The 20,327-nt window shown below is 38.9% G+C and overlaps 1 protein-coding gene across 1 annotated transcript in view; it reads right to left on the bottom strand.

Annotated features, from left to right (window-relative positions):
* Positions 1-3,488: 3,488 nt before the first annotated feature.
* The window catches only part of FBLN7 (fibulin 7), a 77,640-nt gene continuing 60,801 nt past the window's right edge, over positions 3,489-20,327 (bottom strand). Inside the window, exons 4-8 of the mRNA XM_069075556.1 lie at positions 15,243-15,368; positions 12,221-12,358; positions 10,450-10,587; positions 7,825-7,963; positions 3,489-4,273 (exon numbers count right to left, since the gene is read on the bottom strand). Of these exons, the coding sequence (XP_068931657.1) occupies positions 3,901-4,273; positions 7,825-7,963; positions 10,450-10,587; positions 12,221-12,358; positions 15,243-15,368 (914 nt within the window). The 3' untranslated portion in view covers positions 3,489-3,900. The remainder of the gene's footprint in view (positions 4,274-7,824; positions 7,964-10,449; positions 10,588-12,220; positions 12,359-15,242; positions 15,369-20,327) is intronic.

Below are 20,327 nucleotides of genomic sequence, written 5' to 3' on the forward strand. Positions count from 1 at the left end.
AAAATATTGGGGGGGGGTTTCTTGGGTGACAGGAGAAATATCAAATATTGAGATCACATGTAGTATTAATTTGTGGAGGTCTCTTATTGAGAGTTGTAGGTAGCGGATAATTCAGTCCTTAGGACAGAGGTTCTTAGCTTTTTTTGTGTTATGGACTGCTTTGGCAGTCTGGTGAAGCCTATGGACACCTTTTTTAATAAACAAAGGAAATGCTAACTTTAATTTTGAGGTTAATAAAAATAAAGATGTAGTTATTTTTTTATCCAAGTTCATAGATTCTCTGAGATCTGTCTACAGACCTATGTATGACAGATTTAATGAACCATCATGCCAACTTTCTTTAAAAATGAAATTGTCCTTTGTGTCCCTCATAAAAAGTCTAAACTCTCATCAATAAAAGTAAACAATGTTTATTCCTGGGCTTGTGTGGAATGAATACAGATGATAAAACTTTTATCTTTTCATCTGAATTAAATAATCCAACTTTGTGGTAAATTTTTACATAGTCTCAAGAAATGCTGCCTTTTAAAGTTTTCTTTAATAACTAGTATTGTATTGTTGAATACTAGGAAGGAATAAAAATTAATATTGAAAGAGTGGTTGGTAAGAGGAGACATTACATTCAACCCATCCAGACTAAAATCTGTTACTTTTGGGCCATCATATTCATTGGAATTTTCTGGTTACAGAACTGCTTCCTCCAGCTAGATGTAAGGTAACCTCATCAACTAGGTAAGGATGTATCTGAATTCCCAAGATTGTCTGATCATATTCACTATTCTAATAAGAGGGAGTAACTTTGGCCTTTATTTTATTTGGGTAGAAAAGCCTACCTGACAATTTCCAGCATAATTTTCTCCCACTATGTCCCAAAATATTTTTTCCCCATGAAGTTCTACAATTTCCCTCTGAGACATTTATGTAGATCTTTCTTATGGTTACAGATGAGTGATTTAACTTTCAAAGAACTGAGTTCATGGGATATATGGGCTTTGCCAGTGAAAAAGTGGGACAACACTGAAGTCCCTATAGCCACAGGATGTAGTAATGACATCCCACCCCAAACCCTTTCTGGGCATTATATACTGAAAGATATTAGAGAGAGGCATAGATTTCCCCAGGTAGCAAAACGCCCATTACTCCCTCAATATAGCTGCTGTCACTCTGGGAGAAAAAAAAAAAAGAGTGTGTGGTAAAGTCTGGGGACTAGCGGGCAGCTTTGAGAATGTGGGGCTCAAGAAAAATTGGCTTCCATTTATGCAAAATTGGTCATTGTCTATATGGAATTATTTATGATGTGTTAAAAAGACCTACAGGACCCCTAAATATCTCCTCCATCAGCTTCCTATGGTGTCTGAAATGCCCATCACTTAACTAACTCCTGATTTAAAGCGCTATGTATAGAAAAACCTGATACATTCAAACATATTCCTCCAGCAGCATATCAGCATCTATTAATGTGCACTAGTTTTCACCTAGCAGAGAATAATGGGAGCAGAGACCAGAGAAGTAATTTATTGGGGAAAGATTTATCATATTGGGGTACTTCTGAGGGGAAGTGATGCAAGTACCATGCTACAACTGAGACCCCAGCAGGCAAGGATAAGCAGGAGAGCCCAGGTAAAGGGCAATTCAACAAATGTTTGTTGAATGAATGAATAGCAAAGGTGTCAAAAACAGAAAGGCAGAATTGGCAAAGGTAAAACAATGCCTAACTCAAATTTCACCTCAGGTGTGTCCAATATTATCTCTCTATTAATGGTAGAAAAGAAGATTGGAGGGGACCACCAGTGACATGAATGTAAAAATAGCAGAGTCCCGCTATAAGAGCAATGCCAGAAACCTCCTAAGATGATGGTATTTCTTGAAAGAGAAAAGCATTAAAAAAATTCTTGTTTGACTTGGATATTGTATTGGATAGTTCATACTATATAGTCCTCATAGGCCACATGAGCTCTTCCCTCCACTAAAGGCCTTGATATACCTAAATGGGGAATTCTGTTATATGGATGGTTATTCATTATTTTAGAGGTCTCATGTATCATTGGGATTATTTTTTATTTCTAGATAATAATATTGCCTTTAGTGCCTGCAAGAGCAGAAGCACTTTATTGGAAGCAACCTTTTCATATCTTATCTGTAATTCCCAATTTACCTAATTTGACAAAACAAAAAACAATTTAGTGAGGTGCCAATCAAGTATGAGAAAATGGGGAATTCTGAGAAATAGGTATGACCTATGAGTCAATGATGTCTGAGAACCACATTTTCCAAACAAAAATCTTGTAGGAGGAAAATGCATATTTTAAAAATCAATTCATGAGCGGGACAGTCACATATATAGTCCAACATATTGTAACAAATGGAGATGTTTGTATTCATTAGTACCATCTTGTCTCTAGGACTGCCTAGATCCTTCCATTGGCAATACTAGAATCATCTCCAATTCCAGACACACAGGGACAGCAATTAGGGTTGTGATTTCATTGTTATAAGGATCTCCTGATAAGGAAATTCTCTCTAATAATGTAAGTCAGCACCTTCTCTGCAATTTTTAGAAAGGTGCCTAGGGGCCTGAGGTACCTAAGGGCATACATGCAATATATGTTAAAGGCCGTGTTTGAATCCAGGCCTTCCTGATTCTGATTCTGTATCACACTATGCTACATTGCCTTTCAGTGCCAGATAAAACTTAAAAAAAATACATTGAAGACGAATTTGTAAAACTTAAAAAAAAGGTGTATATGCTATGAAATTTCAGCAATGAGGTTAAACAAATCCCTTAGATATGCAAATATTCTCAGTTTTCCCTTCCTAGTATTTTCTTTCATTATTCACGTGGTAAGCATCATCTTTTGACTTACTCATGACTGGGAGGCAGCCCTATGGGGGAAAAATGGCATCTGGAACATTTTTTTCCTTAAAAATTGATGGCAAGATGATGGGTTTCTCTATCATATTGGTAGGCTTTGGTAGTGGGATTATTGTGTGAAAATCAACCATTCATCAATACTTTACCCTGCTTGCTTGCATTCTATTCCATTTCCAAGGGTTTCTTTGCGCTAGTCAAATAAGACAAGGACCATATTAACACATCTAAATGGCACTATGTTGGTTTTATGGGCCAAAGCCAGGAACAAAGGGCAGAAAAGCAGAAACAGCCACTTCAGCTATAAAATGGGGTTATTAATACATGGCTCCACTTCTCAGGCAGTGTTTTCCTCTGGCAATATCAAGATCTCTTGTAGTTATTATAGATATATTATTTAGTCTTCTTAATTCAAAAGAGCATAAGGAAGATTCCAGATCATCCTCAGCTTCTTTGATTAGTGTACTGACATATCTACAGTGGAACTCCACCATAACTGGTGTTGGGGGACAAAGATAGAACCCATGTTAAAGGTTCTTTGCATTATAAGGAGAGACATATATTCTACTACTTATAGGGGAAATAGGATCTAGCTTGCAACATTGCTAAAACCACAAGCTGGCAAGCACTCTATTGTAGGGTTTTATTTTAGTATAGGAAATATTTGAAGGTCATCAGAAAAGTATATTTTGTCCTTTCTTACCCCCAACTGACTCCAAATTGCATTACTATTCCCGCAGTATTAAAGAAGCTCTCCATCTCCTGAGGCAAACTTGAAAAGGTTAGTGCATAATCTACTAGAAGAACATTAAGGCAGAAACCATTCAGGGGTGTCAGTGTCTTGATGACACTTCAGCACCATCATGTGGAACAGCAACATTACAGTGACCAAAAAGTCTCCACTTCTAAGGTATGAGTTTGGTTAAGAAGGGGAAAGAGGTCTTTAGAACCAGCGCCCAGAGCTGAGTCTTTGGTGAAGAGAAACAATCCTGAGCTATTGGCCGGCTAAATGACCATCCCACATAGCCCTCTTAGAAGTCATAGGGTGACACAAAAACAGTGATCTTAGACACATGATTAGCTTGGAAGGTGCGATCCAGATACTCTGACATGTCAACGTCCACCTCTAATGTCTGTGGCCCTTTCAGGCTCTGAACGAGGATCAGCTCCCCAGTCTGTCGATCAGAGCGCTGCATCACAAAATGCCCCCGGCTGTTGCCTCCTACAATCCCAAAGCGCAAACTGTCAGGCCCTGGTCTTCCAGGAGCTGAAGCTGTAGCCATTCGGAAGAGTGTGATCGGTGTCTTCAGGCTGGAAGGTAGTGCAAGATAGTGAAAAGAGATGGTCTTGGGAGCATGGTGACAAGATTTACTGTCCATGGGGCAGGGGTTGCGTTCACATTGGCTGTAAAACAACGGGACAACAAAGTTTTAAGATCCAGGGCGGTGGATTTTTTTTAAAGCCATATATACATTGGAATAGATTCCCAAAGTATGATGACTTCACCCGACATGCAAGTGCACACACACACACACACACACACACACACACACTTATTTTGTCCCAACCCATCAGTTTCCCACCCCCTTGTTCCAGAGTATGGTTATCCAAGGGGCTATCTATAGCCATGTTTCTACCACATCTATATAAATAGGAATTGGATGCAAGCATAGTCAATTCACTTAAAAGAGTAGTGGGGTAAAGATGTCCCTTTGATTCCTTGTTTTAGCACTGCCTTATCAAATATAAAATTTATCAAATATCATCAGGAATGATGGTGTTCCATATACTTTTATATGTACCACACTTTCCCACAAAATATAGTTTATATAAAAATATGAATGTAGTCTATACTCAGTGTTATTTTCTTTTTTCCTTTTTTTTAAAAAAGATTTTTCTTTTTTTTTTTTGGAGGGGGTAAGGTAGGGCAATTGGGGTTAAGTGACTTGCCCAAGGTCACATGGCTAGTTTTTGTGTTAAGTGTCTGAGTCTGTATTTGAACTCAGGTCCTCCTGACTCCAGGGCCAGTGCTCTATTCACTGCACCACCTAGCTGCCCCTTCAGTGTTATTATCTAGTGTATACATACATACATTAATATATACATACACTGACAACATGACCTAATATCATAGAACACTGGACAGAAAACCAAAATGACCTAGGTTGAAATGTTGCCTCTGATACTAAGTATGTGGCCATAGACAAGTCATTAAATCTTTTTGAGCCTCATGTAACTAAGGGGAGCTAACATTTATAGAGATCTCTAAAGTTGGCAAAGTATCTTTAAAATATGTCATTTTGTTCTTGCAACAACACTGGAATGTAGAAGCTATTATTATTTCCATTTACAAATGAGGAAACTGAGGCAGTTTGGCTAAATGACTTGCCCAGTATCACAGAGATAGTAAGTACTTGAAACAGTATCTGAACTCCATGAGCCACCCAGTTGCCTCTGAATAGGAAATGGACGTGTAATTTCATTTGTATAACAGAGAATTCTCAGATGAGATAACTTCCTCTACTAGTGCAAGTTGGCACCTTTTCTGAAAGTTATAGTCTTAGGGAAATGTCTAAATTGTTAAAAGGTTAAGGGACTTGTCCCGGGGCACACAACAAATACTTGTCAGAAACAGGTCTTAAACTCAGCTCTTTTTTTTTTTTAATTTTTTTTTTTAAAGCAATTGGGGTTAAGTAACTTGCTCAAGGTTACACAGCCAGTTATTATTTCTGGGTGTGGTGCTGAGTATCTGAGCCCGGATTTGATCCAGGTCATCCCGACGCTGGAGCCGGTGCTCTTACTCGCTGAGCCACCTGGCCGCCCCTATAAACTCAGCTCTTATTGGCCTCTAAGGCTACCTTTCTAAAACTGAGTTTAGATGTGTTGCCATCTGCCTCAGTGGAGAGGATTCCTACTTCAGTAAAACCACAGGTCCTCAACATATATAACACATATAACATGTTTCTATGTGCATATCTTCCTTTCAAAGGGTCTCCATTTTGTGAGCAGGACCTATATGCAATAGTGGTCTATATTTGGACCACTTAGATCATTTTTAAGATAACTGAATTTTACTTCATTAAGCACCAATACTTTTTTGTTTCAACCATTTTCGATTAAAATCTCACTTAACTGTGTTCATTTTGCCTTTATTAAGCAGAAGATATGTTTAATAGTAGCTTTCTTGTTGTTCTTTTGGCATCTAGTCTTTTCTCAGTACAAGACCTTCTCCAAAACCAATTACATCATTCAGGTCCTGTTGGATTCCTATTCAACATGTTCCATTGACTCCTATTGTCTAATATATAAAATAGCAACTCCTCAGCCAGAACCCCCATAACCTAATTCCATCTTTCACTCATTCATCTATTAAATTCCCACTGTGTACAATACTTTGTGTTAGGCCTTTAAGGAGATACAAATATAATCAACCTTTCCAAGCTTACTTCATAATATTCTCCTTTGTCCATTCTATGTCCCAGCCAAACCATATTACTTGTTCCATACCCACCAAACTCTATTCTCCCATGTCTGTGCTTTTTTGTTCACAGAATCCCTCTTGCCTGGAGTATACGCTTCCTTCCTCCCATCCCCCGTGCCCCATCTTAACCTATTAAAATCCTTTCCCTCCATCAAGGCCCAGCTCAAAATCTCTTTTTTCAAATGATCCTTTACAAATTCTACCAGATGGAAACGATCTCTCTTCCCTTCAACGTCACATCACTTTGGACTCTTAATATCTGAATTTGTAGCATGTTTATTTATGTTCATGTCTTACTAGATTGAGCTCCTTGATGTCAGGATATATACCCTAATTCATCTTTGTAATTCCCAGTGTTTGGTACATAGTATAGTAAGCAGTTAACATATTCTGGTTGATTATCTGATATTTGTATCCCCTCCCCCCCCAGACTTGTCACATAATAGGTACCTAGGAAATGTTAGTTGGGTTGAATTGACTACTAAATCTCAATTTTACATTTTCACGATGACTGAGGCTTCGTATTGTGAACAACAATTACTATACCATACTGTGATTTAAGGATGGTTTAGGGAGCTGTTTGGGTGTATATAACTATTTATCCTGATATTAAGTGGTCCTAGACTTTTAGCTGGTTCTGTTACCTCCCCACCACAATCCCCCAAACTGCTGATACCTGCCATTTCTGGGGTCTCAGTTTTGATCATCTTTCCTTTCTTTACAGCTTTTAATCTAATTTAGGAGCCAAGAAAACTGTTAAATCAGTGAGCTGAGTTTTATACACAATTCTAAATTGTCCCACACTGAGAGGGGTTCTCTCTTTTCTTTAGGGTGAAGGGCACAGGTTTTGTGGTAGGTTGTCTTCTGAGACCTTTTTACCCTTTGTCTAGTTTAAATATTTAAGAATTTAAGACTTTAGAGATGATTTGGGATATTTGTGATGGCTAGAAGGATGACCTCTTAGATACATTAATACTTATATCTATTCTTTTGAATCTTAAATAATATAGCTATAATAGCTATATAATAAATAATACAACTATAAAATCTGTGACCCTACATACACATATATGTACAATGTATATACATTTCCTCCCTGTAAAGGAGGCTTTGCGAGATGACACTAAGGCATTCTTTGGTACACTACTAAATCATTATTATACTATAGCAATAATATCCAAAATATTATCACAAGAATCTATTGGCCAAGAGCTATTAATCTCATTTTACATTTGGGAACATTGATACTCGGGGAATTTAAGTGTCTTGCTCCAGTTCACCCTTTTTGCCAATAGTGGAAATAGAACAAAAACCCAGTTGTCTTGACTCCTAGCCCCACAGTTTTGTCTTTTTTCCCATTAGAAAACACTACCTCCCCTGAGCCCCACTGAAGAGTTGAAGGCCACTAAAAAAGACCTTTGGGCCCTCTGGGCTTAAGTGATGCCAGGATAGAGACATTTTTAACTTTACTTACAATGAGGATGTTTTCACATAGCTCACATTACCACTGCTCTTTGGACACTCCGGATTGACACACTGAAAGCTTCCACCTGTGTTAATACACGTGGTTCCCCGGGTACACGTATGCTGGGAATCTGCACACTCATCAATGTCTGTAACACATAGGGAAAAAATAGCAAAAAAAAAAATTAAGAATCAAGCTTTACCTCCAGTATCTGATAAAATCCATGAGAGTTTCTTCTCCCCCTCGAGTTGTAAGGGATTAAATGGTTGACAGAGAGGAAATAAAAGATCATATTTGCTGTTAGTTCTCTCAGACCTGTATCTTTTCTTTTATAATAATACCTTATTTAGTTTAACATTAATTAAAAAAAAATTTGAATTCCAAATTAATTTCCTTACTTTAGTTCCTCCCTGAGCCATTGAGAAGGCAAGTAATATGACTTGAATTATACATGTAAAGTCATGCAAAACATATTTCCATATTACTCATGGTATAAAAAAAAGCAAGAAAAATAAAGATATTTCAATCTGCACTCAGATTATATCAGTTCTCTCTGAGGGGTAGTTAGGGGGCACCAGCCCTGGAGTCAGGAGGACCTGAGTTCAAATCCAGCCTCAGACACTTAACACACAAAAAAACTAGCCATGTGACTTTGGGCAAGTCACTTAACCCCAATTGCCTTCCAAAAAGCAAAAAAAAAAAAAAAGACCTCTGAGCAAGACTCTCTTTCCATTGTACCACATTACTTCTAGTCCATTTTGGACAGCTCAAATTATTAGGAAACTTTTCTTGAAATTAACCTAAAATCTGCCTATTTGTTCAACTTCCACCTATTATCATTCCTGCTTCTTCCCTCTGGGGTCAAACAGAAAATCTAATCCCTTGTCCACATGATGACCCTTCAAATATCATGTCATTTTTGAGTTTTCTTCTCCCCAAGTAAAACATGCTCACTTTTGTCAACCAATTCTCATGAAATGGACTCAAGACCCCTCACCATTCTGGTTACCCTCCTTTGGACACTCTGTAGCTTTTAAAGCATGGTTCCCAAGTCTGAACAAAGTTCTCTAGATTAGGTCTGACCAAGGTGGAGTACAGTAGGAGTATCTCTTCAATATTTCTGGAAACTATGCCTGTCTTAATGCAGCCCAAGATCACATTGGTTTTGAATTTCACACCCCTGATTCATATAGGTTTTGCAGTCCATTAAAATACCCAGGTAGGACTATTGTCTGTTCTTGCTTCCCCCATTTTATGCTTGTGAAGCTGATATTTTGCACCCAAGTACAAGACTTTACATTTATCTCCCTTGAATTTCATCTTACTAGACTTGGCTTGGTACTCTGGCCTGTCAAGACTGGATCCTGACTCTGTCATCTGCTGTGTTAGCTCTCCCTCTCAGGTTTGTATCATCTGAAAATTTGATGAACCACTTCTCCTTCTACTGTACCACACTGCTTCTGCTGGCAAGGTTGGGTCTCAGAAGACAGACTGTGAGGCCCATACTAATTAACTTCAGAATATTATGATTTATATCATCATTACCATTTAGTGTTATTAGCCTTCTACCCTCATCAGAATCATGAAGAAACACCTCTTCTTCTTCGTATCCCCAAAGCAAAATATTTCATTCATAAACTGGCAATATGAATTCTCCTCTTCCCAGCTACCATTTAAAAATTTTTTAAATAAATTTTGAAATGTTAGAAAAAAAACCCTATTATTCTACACCCCAAATTCCCGTAGCAGTGAAGATGGCAAGTGACAAACGGGTATTCAGCCTTTTTGTTTCTATTTGGCACAAACTTTCTTCCTACTCCCAGTGTTCAGTATGTTTAAGACAGTAAGCCCATTTCACTGAATAGTTCTGCAATGTGCAGAGGACTGTCTTACATGGTGAGGTATGCAGAGTTTATCGTCAGTCCCCTCCCATTTTTCATTCTGGAAGGGACACCTGAAGACATCTAGTCCAATCACCTCACTTGATGGGGATCAGGAAACTGAGGTTCAAGGAGGCTAAGTGACATCATCAAAGCAATAGTCAGTTCTCCTTGTCCCCTTCAGATTATGATACCGTTTCCATTGTCTTCTAGAATAATGGTCTCCAAAGTAGGGGCCAGGACTCTCTAGGGAGGTTTGTGATCAGCCAATCTGAGGGGAAAGAGGGATCACATCCCACCCTCCCTGAAATGGCCCTCTATGAAGTGTAATAATACTATTATTATTAATTATGGGTTTTTCTCCAGCACAGTGATATCAACTCATATTCCCCACTTTACACTCTCCCTCCGCTGGGCAGACTTCAAACCTTTCCCTTCTGAGGCAGGGATTAGCTCTGTAGAGCAGTTAGAATTGTGAAATTGGTTACATGCTTGAGAATCTTTTATACCAGATTTTTAAAAAAATTTCGTGAAAGAATGATGGAGGCTGGACTATTTAGAAGGTATGTCTGTAAGATGAATTATTTTCATTCCTTTGCCTTCCCCTCTCCCTACCTCTACTCCTTATCTCAGGACCTAGAAAATTGAAACAGCAGAATGAGATAGAAGGGGGGGGTCTTCCTGTCTGCTCTGCAGTCTCTCCCCCCCCCAACTCCCAACCAATCACCTTTTCAATCAGCAAGACATAACTCACCTTCACAACTTTTTCCATCCTCAAGAGTCCTATAGCCACTTGGGCAAGAGCAGAGGAAGGATCCAGGGGTATTAATGCAGTTGTGCATACAGAGCTGGTTGGCCCCCTCCAGTTTATAAACCTCACACTCATTCACATCTGTGGAGAAAAAAAATTATCCCCCCACCCCCCACAATCCACATCCATGAGTCTGGGGTCAATGAAAGTTGTAATGGCCTAGGCCCCAAGTGTGCCATTCACATAGCTATAACCATTTCTGCCTAGTGTAGAGGATCTTAACCTGGGGACTGAGAACTTGCGGGTTTTTGAAAATTTATTTTGATAACTATACTTCAATATAATTGAATTTTAGGGGTAATCCTTTCCATTTTATTTTATGTGTTTTAAAAAAACATTATTCTGAGGAAGGATCTCAAGTTGCTAAAGGGGCCATGACAAAAAGAATCCTTGACCTTGGGGATGCCCTTGAATACTGCTATTAAGACCTCAGAGAACTCCCAGGCTGAGATGTAGCTACCCTTGAACCATAGGAATCCTTCATTAGATGCTAAACTAACTTTCCACAAGGAGATGTTTAGGAGGTTCTAATGAGTTGCTTTTTTTCTCAGAAGCTCAAGGGACAGTAGAAATAAGGGTGTGGGGTGAAGAGAACAAGACGGGAAGGAGCCAGTGGGGCTGGAGAAGAGGCCAATTCTTTCCATTCATCTACTGGGAGGTAGAGTTGACTTAGTGTCCTCCCAGGCAGCCTGGTGTTGAAAGGCAGTGAAAGTACATGCATTTCTCAGCCTGCATGCCACTGTCTGGGTGTGTCCCTGTTTTGTAGCTGGCAAGTTTGGAAGTCTCAGAGGGTATATTATCTCTATCTAACACAGTCTAGTCTGGAGCAAAGTAAGGTAGCCTGGGAATAAGGCACTTTGGGACCCTTAACTGTTTCCGTTAAAAAGACTTAAGCAATTCTTACCATGAGTTATGATAGGAGAGAGAATTGATTTCAAGAGTTTTAAAATGGGTGATTTTTAAGGTCTTAGATTCAGGTAAAATCTCAAAATACCAGACCTTTTCCCCTTTAGAACAAACCCCTTAGTTCAGCAGGGTGGAAAGGAGATCAGGTGTCAGTGAGTACATGAGGAGGCAGTGAATGGAACACAACATCAGAGAACAGCTATGGGATAATCCTGCTACCATTGTCCACATTAACAGAGACTTGGAACTACTTCATACACCAAAAGTATAATGGAGATTTGATAGATATCCCATTATTTTAATCAATGTACATTGTATGGATAATTCAGTCTCTCCCAACCTGTACAATAGAGCCCTAGATACGATGCTGACTAGAGAAAAACCACTGTGGATGACTGTCAGAAGAGTGGTGCCCTAAAGAGGAATAATGAAAAGAGGGGAAGGACTGGGGGAAAAGGGGAGATAATGAGCTCTGTTTTGGACATGTTGATTTTGAGATGTCTGTAGGAGTTCAAGATGTTCAAAAGGAGGCAATTGCTGATACCAGTGACTCAGCTCCTCGCTTCATTAAGTCAGCACCGCCAAAAAAAAGCATGTTCCAGACACAAAGGTAACAACAGAACTCATTTAACTGATTTATTTCCCCTTCTGTCTGAGTCACTCCCTGGTGTTAGCTAGGACCATGGGGATGCTTGTGTGTTCTTTCAGTCGACTAAGACCCAGCTAGGGTCTTAAAAGAGTAACGAATGCCTAAAGGCTTGAGTTCAACCTCCTAATCCTGGCCCTAAAGGGTGCCCTGAGCACTTACCCTGACATATGCTGTTATCTGCTGTGCCTTTCATGTGGAAACCTGCCTCACAGCTACAGTGTTGAGTTCTATCCACCTTGGCACAACGTGGCTTTCGACTAAAGGCAGGGTCATTGGTCACACTCCATTCAGGTGCCACTGAAGAAAGAAAAATCCATTTTAAATTACTCTTGGAGGGGCAGCTAGGTGGCACAGTGAATAGAACATGGGTCCTGGAGTTAGGAGGACCTGAGTTCAAATCCAGTCTCAGACACTTGACACTTACTAGCTGTGTAACCTTGGGTAAATCACTTAACCCCAAATTGCCTTGCCCTCCCCCCCTCCAAAAAAATAAATTTTACCTTGGGTCTGTGGGGAAGTTCCCTATTCTCAACTTAGTATAGCCAAGGAAAATATATTTAAGTATAGCTAAGGAGCTGAGTCTGGGAGTCAACAGGGAAGTGTTCTGAGAGGGAGTGTGCCATGGGGCAAAGATCAAGGAACTTGGGCTTAAGAAACACCTAGGCTTGAATCTTGCCTAGGACACTAATTTGTGACTATAATTGTCACTTAACCTCTCTGAGACTCAGTTTCTTCATCTATAAGATAGAGATAATACCTATAATAATGAACAATAGGGCTAATGTGAGGGTAACATGAAATAATATATGTAAAGCATTTAGCAAATATAGAAGTGTTATATAATTGTCAACTGCTACTACCATTATTATTGTTGCTGATGTTGTTATCTCATTCTTCTCATCCTGTTCAGGCAGGATGACAGAGATTATGGTTTTTAATCTTGTTCTCATCTTTGTTTATGGGGTTTAGAGAAATAGTCCTAGAACAAGTTATTATTCTGCTATTTTTTATGCTTAATGTTCTATGGTCAGGTAGATAAGATGACTATTTTTTGTAGCTGAATAAAGGCATTGGAACATAAGTTCCCTGTAGGTTCACTAAAAGCATCTTCTGGCCAACTCCAATAAGTAGGCATAATGGTATGTATTTTGTCATGGTGCCACATGATTTTTATTCATTCCACTAGGTCACTAAGTTTTGAAGTCTTTTCACTTTTCATACTTGGAGAGGATGAATATTTATTATGGTGACATCTATTTAAAATGATATTCTTAAATTTGTATAGATCAATGTTATATCCAGATGACTGTGGGCAACACCCACGAAGGATGTTTGATTCTGCTTTTGGAACTTAGCTGTTACTATTATTCTCACCTTTTTTAAGGGAGTTCAGATAAAAATGGTCCTTGAACAAATCATTATCATACTACTGTTATTTTATACTTAATATTCTGTAGACTGCTATATGATGGATAAAATAACTGCTTTTTATAATTGAATAAAAGTATAAGGTATAAGTATCTTTTGTAGGCTCACTGAAAACAGCCTAGGGACATCGCCAATAAAAGACAGGATAATGGGAATTATATTACTTTATTATTATTTCATTCTTCTCATATTTTTAATAAAGCTCAGATAAAAATAGTCCTGGGATGAATCATTATCCTGCTATTATTATAATATAACATAATATTCTATATGGTCCATGAACTATCACATAGGTAGATAAAATAACTGTTTTGTGGTTGAATAAAAAGGGTATTAGGATATAAGCTTGTCCTCCTTAGGGGAGAAAACAAACATTTATTAAGCATCTACTATGCGTGAGGTATTCGCTAAGCCCTTTACAAATATCCCATTTCATCCTCACAATAAATGTGATACAGTTACAACCATCACCCCCATTTTAAAGTTGAGGAAACTGAAGCAGGGAGAGGCCCAAAGTCACAAAGCTAGGAAGTGTCTAAGACTGGACTTGAACTCAGGTCTTCCTGACTTCAGGCTGAGCACTCCACCCACTGAGCCATCTATCTGCCTATAGGCTTAGTGAAATTATCCTCAGTAAAAAAAACATTAGCAGATAGAGCAACAAGCATGATATCTATTTCATTTTCTTCCCACGAACTCTGCTAAGTCTCTATATTTTGACATTTTTTTCACTCCATGCAATTTACAAATTATGAGTTTTTTAGTATGGTGCCATCTTACTAAAATGTTCTTCAGTTTTTATGGATCAATGTTATATCTGAGTAATTTTAGGGAATAGTTCATAGTATGATAATAAATCAGCTTCAGGGTAATTTAGTGGTTGAGTTCCCAATATGCTTCAAGATCTGTCTTTGTAATACAGAAATTTGTTATCTGTTAGTCCATAAAAGACAGTGCACTTCTGAAATATAATTATAGGAACCAGATCATGTATCACTAAGTATATGGTAGGTACTGAATATTTACAACCTTCAGTGCTGTTGCACAGATTCTACCATCCCCTTATACAATCTGCCTTGATCAATAATTCTGGACCTCTTAGGGTTAATAACCTTTTCTTGGTCTCTGGTGGTGATGATCTGGTCCTGATTTGCCTTCATAATACATCCTTCTATTTCCATAAGCAAATACACATGACCTAGCCATTTGCTGGATGCTTGTCAGCATATCAATCAACATGCTTTTGACTGAGTTTATGTGGCTACCACTCACAGAAAGCCTTTTTGATGCCATTCTTGGACCTTAGCAGTTTCATAGGCTACTTCCAGAGATAAATTCCTTTTGGTTACATTCAATAAATGCAATGATTTGTACCTGTTGTTAAGCTATTGAATACTCTAAGAATATCTATTAATCCTCTTCCTTTTTTATGGCAAGGAAGCAATAATATTTCTATGGCTACCTCATAGTGTTAGGCCTCATATTTCATTAATTATTCTGATGATTGCATAGACTTCCCACTTTTAGGTTTTAATACAAACAGAAATGTGGCTTTGGTGCTGACCAAAAGAATGACTAAAGTGCCATTCCACAGAGGAGAGACTTCTGGGAAACTTAAAGGGAAATTACCAGGAGAATTCCATGACTCCAAGCATGGGCTAGGATATACAGGCAATCAATGGACTGGAGCACTAGGGCTTATGCCTTCTCTTCATTTCTTCCTTCTTTTACCACTCACGAAATTGTTACCTACCTGTCTGAGCCTGGTGCTGACAGTTGTTTCCAGTCCATCCTTGTGGACAAGTGCATTTGTATTGGTTGACTCCTTCCACACATGTTCCACCATTTTGACAAGGATGGCTAGCACATTCACTGATATCTAAGGAAAAAAACATTATTTTCAAGTAGGATGCAGGTTTTGGCCCTGAAAATGACTAGATTTACACAAGACAGGTGTCAGAAACCCCTAGCACATGTTCATGCATGGGTCAGTTTTCTTTGACACAAATGCCAGCTGCTGCCAACACATTCCCCTCCACAACAATAACGTGAACTTCATCTGACTGAGAATCAGCTTCCAGCACACATGCCCTGTCCTGCTTTCTAGGGAGTGATCAATAAGTGGGAGCTCCACTTTCACTGCCTCATGAGTGAACTCCCTTTTCCCTACCCCTACTCCTCCTCCCAAGATTCAAAGAAAAGGGCTTAGGACTGAGATCTTTTATTTAAAAGTTTGCCATATTATTTTTTAAAGTCTTGATGAAGTCAGCTTTCCAATTGCCTTCTGAGAGAGTTCAGCCTTAAATAGTATTATTCAGTATCCAGCTAAAAAGAGATTTGATTAAAGATAGAGTTGTTCTGGGAAAGGAGAAGGTACCACGATGAATGAATGGTTAGTATAACTTCCCTAACTATATGATTCCTGAATTTGACACTTTTTGTTCAATCAGGAAGCATCTCACTGTCAGTTTTATAATACCAATACTCAATGACTCCTGGTTAAAGAGTAATTGTACATTCTTTCAGCTGGTCAGTCAATACACATTTGTTAAGTGACTCTTACAAGTCAGGCACTGTGGTAAATACAAAAAAAGGCAAAAGACAATCCCTGCTGTCAAGGAGTTCACTGTCTAATGGGGGAGGCAACCTGAAAACAACTGTGCACAAACAAAATACATAAAGGATAAATTGGACATAATAGAGGGAAGGCACTAGCATTCATGGAGATCTGACCAACCTGACAAGTGGTCTCCAATCTCAGCGTCAATAAAACCCAGAACTAGGGGTGTGCTGGTAAAGGTTTAATAACCAGCTATGGCTGGAAGGGTAATATACACATGACACACTTTGAAGTTTAATCTGTATTATTAACATTTTTCCCATCACCTTAAGTCTAGACAGTCAACAAAACAATAAATCAAGCCCTACTCTGCAGCATTTTCCAATTTCTGAGGTGTAAATGATCACACTAAATACTTAACAATTGGCCCTCCTGAGCCTGTACAAGCTGGTTTCTGCACACCCTTGCCAACCCACTTTCCCCAAGGCTGCCCCAGGTGCAGAGAGCATGTATCCTGATTCCAATGAACTTTAATTTGGCCCCACTTTCCACAACTACATACATTTGCCAGCACATTCACAGATCCACAGACTGCTGAACTATGTACCAACCTGTTGGTTAGGGGAGCAGGACTTCACACGTTGGAAGACATTAACATATCCATTTTGGGTTAGAGTTTGCAATACTGAAACATAGTTCACATTAGAGTCTGATAAATCCTCCTAACCTGTTTCTTAAAACCAGGTGATTCCCATCACGTAGATGGATTGTAAGCTCCTTCAAGACAGGACTGTTTTTGGTTTGTGTTGTTTTTGGTTTGGGTTTTTTGGTGTATTTTTTTTCTTTTTAGCATTTAACACAGTCCCTGGCACATAGTAGGTACTTAATTTATGCTTGCTAAATTTGTTTAATTGAACTGAGAAAATAGAGGACTAAGTGATTTTAGAACTGAGTCCTGTGAAACACTTTAGTAAATCAAGAAGAATGCAATGCACAAACTACATGCCAGACATCGTGCCAAGCAATACAAATGCATACAAATGCCAAGAATAAACCATCCCTACTGTCAAGGAGGACATTGCTAAGCTGAAGGGAAGCAACTAGGACAGTGAAGGGCCTTGGAGATAATAAAGCAGAATGAGAAAATCACCTGACTTGGAGTCAGACAACCTGGCTCTGCTGTTCATCATCTGCATAGCCTTGACTACCTGTATAAGCCTTGATTCTTTGACCACTCCTCACATGGCTAGATCTCATGGGAACACAGATTTAGAACCAGGTGGGAACTTTGAGGTCAAACTTCTTCATTTTACAGATGGGGAAGCCATTTATTATTTACTCATTATGTTTCTTTTTATTTATTATTATATTCAGTTTCCCATGAGATCTAGCCAGAAGTGGTTAAAGGACCTGGGGGTATATATATCCTGGAGGAGGGAATAATTGAGGGAGGAAAGGGAAAGTCTTTAAGTCTCTGAAGGACTGTCAGGTAGAAAAGGAATTTGCTTGACCCCAGAGAATAGAACTAGGAGGAATGGATAGAAATGGCAAAATAGACAATTTTAGGTTTTAAAGAAAAATATCCTGGTTAGAGCTATACAAAATCGGGAATGTGCTACCCCAGGACGTATTGGGTTCCTTATTATTTGTGGAGTTCGTTGTGGAGGGGATTATTATTCAGGCATGACTTGACCTGGATGGCTTCTGAAGCCCTCTCCAACTCTGAAATTTTGTGATTTCCTTAAACCACAGGATGGCTTAAGAACCCAATGCTCTCATTTTTTAGATAAGGAAACTGAGGCCCAGAGAAGCTAAGCAGCTTGCCCAAGTTCATGCCAGGAATCAAACTCAGGTACTGTGACTCCAAAATCAAAGGCCTTTTCATTGTACTACCCTGGCTCCAGTTGCCAAATTATGTTCCTTCATTTTCCTTTCCTTTTTAAACCAAAAGATATGCTATAAAGTTTAACAACATTGAGCATAGCGCCTGGTACATTGACTGAAAGTCTGTGCTCCCCCAATGCACCTGTCTTAAAAGGATTAGGAGAAAGAAATGATTATCCACTGTTAACCAGTTGCTAAGAAAGCCTAGATATTTGTCTGGGTTCAGTCAGTCAGTCAATAAGCATAAGTACCTATTGTGTACCAGGCTCTGTGCTAAATACTAGAAATTCAGAGAGGGGAAAGATGACAGTCCCTGCTCTCAAGGGTCTCACAACCATGGGAGGACAGCATGCAAACAACTGTGTATGAACAAAATACATAGAGAATAAGCTGGAGATAATAAAGGGGAAGCACAGGTATTAAGGTGAAGTAAGAAAGACTTCACATGGTAGACAGATTGGGAAAAATCTAAAAGAACGAACTAAGCTTCATCTAAATTTTGAAGAAAATTATGTCAATGTTTTTAATAATGGAAGAAAAAATTCCAAAACCTGTTTTTAGCTTGGATACCCATCTTTTTGGAAAGAATGCTTTCAACTTCCTATTAACCTAAGCCCTAGCTTAATCTATTCCCAATGCTTTATGTTCCCAAATCACCACTTCTAAGGAATGTCAATGAAGACAGTCAGTCAGCAAATACCACAGGACTAGGAATTCCTCTTTTCCTACCCTTATACTTTCCAATCACATAGCCTAAATACTGGCTACCTGTTAGACCATGAAGATATTGACAGAAAGTCAGAGTTTTAACCCCAATGTCCTTCAACTTGACCCCCAATAGGGTCTCGACTATGCTGTCTTTTTCTTGTTTTGGCTAAGGTGGAAGCAGGGAACCATGACTGCACCTGAATGAGGGGCCAAGTGCCAGATAACTGCCAGCTGCTTATTGGAATGCAAGGTACAGCCCCCCAGGTGTTTCCAAGAATTTTCATTTCATGAAAGGCAGCATAAGTACCCCCTTTATTCCTTATCTTGCTAAGGAGTCAGAGAGGATTTAATGGCCCACTGACTTCAGTTCATAAGTCCCTCTTAGCTTCTGACTTTTCTAGTAGATGTGATATAATCCTTTTCTGTTTCTTACCCTCCCTACTACCCACTCCCCTCCAGCAGCTCTAGGAAGTCCCAGGTCTTTGCAGTCCGAATTAGTTATCCCATTACCGTGTCAGACAGGACAAGACTGGAATGTGACAAAAATACTTAGCAGTTTCAGAGATCCCAACTAACTCCTTATTCTCTGGGTGGATAGATGAATGTTAATAGCACAGGCATTTGACAGGTTACTAAGTACTAAACTCAGTAGGTAGGAGAGCAAAGCAGCAGGTGGTCTGGTGGCATGGTTGACTTCATTGAATTATTTTATTTATTGCATCTTTTGCATTCCATTGACCAGGTTCTCCAATGCTGGGTTGCCCTAGGTTTTTTTAAGGCTATGTCCATGGAATATAAGCTCTGGCAAGTCTTACATAGCTGAGAGGTCATGAAACACAGGCTTGAGGACAGACTTATTGTCTTCTATCAGGAGACTAGACTAGCTAAGTTTGGAAAGGCTTGGCACCAGAAAACTGGCCATCAGACCATAATTTTTTTAGGTGAGAGGGAGGCATAGAAATTCAGTATTAAACTATGTATAAAGGTATGGAAGGATTGCAATCTGTAGCTATAGAGGGAGTACTCACACAGGTGAAATCACAGCTCCTTGAAATGTTGAAGGAGACATAGCGATGTTTCACTGCTGCTGTTGTTTTGAATAGTTCTCATATTTTAAGCAGTTTCCTCCCTGCTCTCTCTCTCCTCCCCCTACATCCTGTTTGGACATAGTTCTTTTCATATTGCTTTCCCCATTAGACTGTGAGCTCCCTGACAGCAGGGACTGTGTGGTTGTCTTTTCTTCGAATCCCCAGCACTTATTACAATTCATGGTACTCAAATACCTGATACACATGTACCTACTCTAGTGACTGAAGTAGCATCAATCAAAGGGCTTTGTGATGCATTAGAAAGTTTTCTTAAAATTTTCGCTTTGACTTACATGAACTGATGCAAAGTGAAGACAGCAGAACCAGGAGAACATTGTACACAGTATCACCAACATTATGAGATGATAAATGACTTAGTCTTCTCAATAATACAATGATTGAAGACAATTCCAAAGGACTCATGATGGGAAATGCTATCCAGCTCCAAAGAAAGAACTGATAGAGTCTGAATGCAGATCAAAACATACTATTTACATTTTCTTTATTTTTTTTACTTTTTTTGGACTGTTTCATCTTTCACAACATGACTAATATGTAAATCTGTTTTATATGCTTGTAAATATATAAACTATATCAA

The sequence above is a fragment of the Petaurus breviceps genome, unplaced genomic scaffold (assembly GCF_028583685.1).
Source record: "Petaurus breviceps papuanus isolate PSGF00001 unplaced genomic scaffold, PetGlider_PUasm1.0 90919, whole genome shotgun sequence".
Lineage (NCBI taxonomy): Eukaryota > Metazoa > Chordata > Mammalia > Diprotodontia > Petauridae > Petaurus > Petaurus breviceps.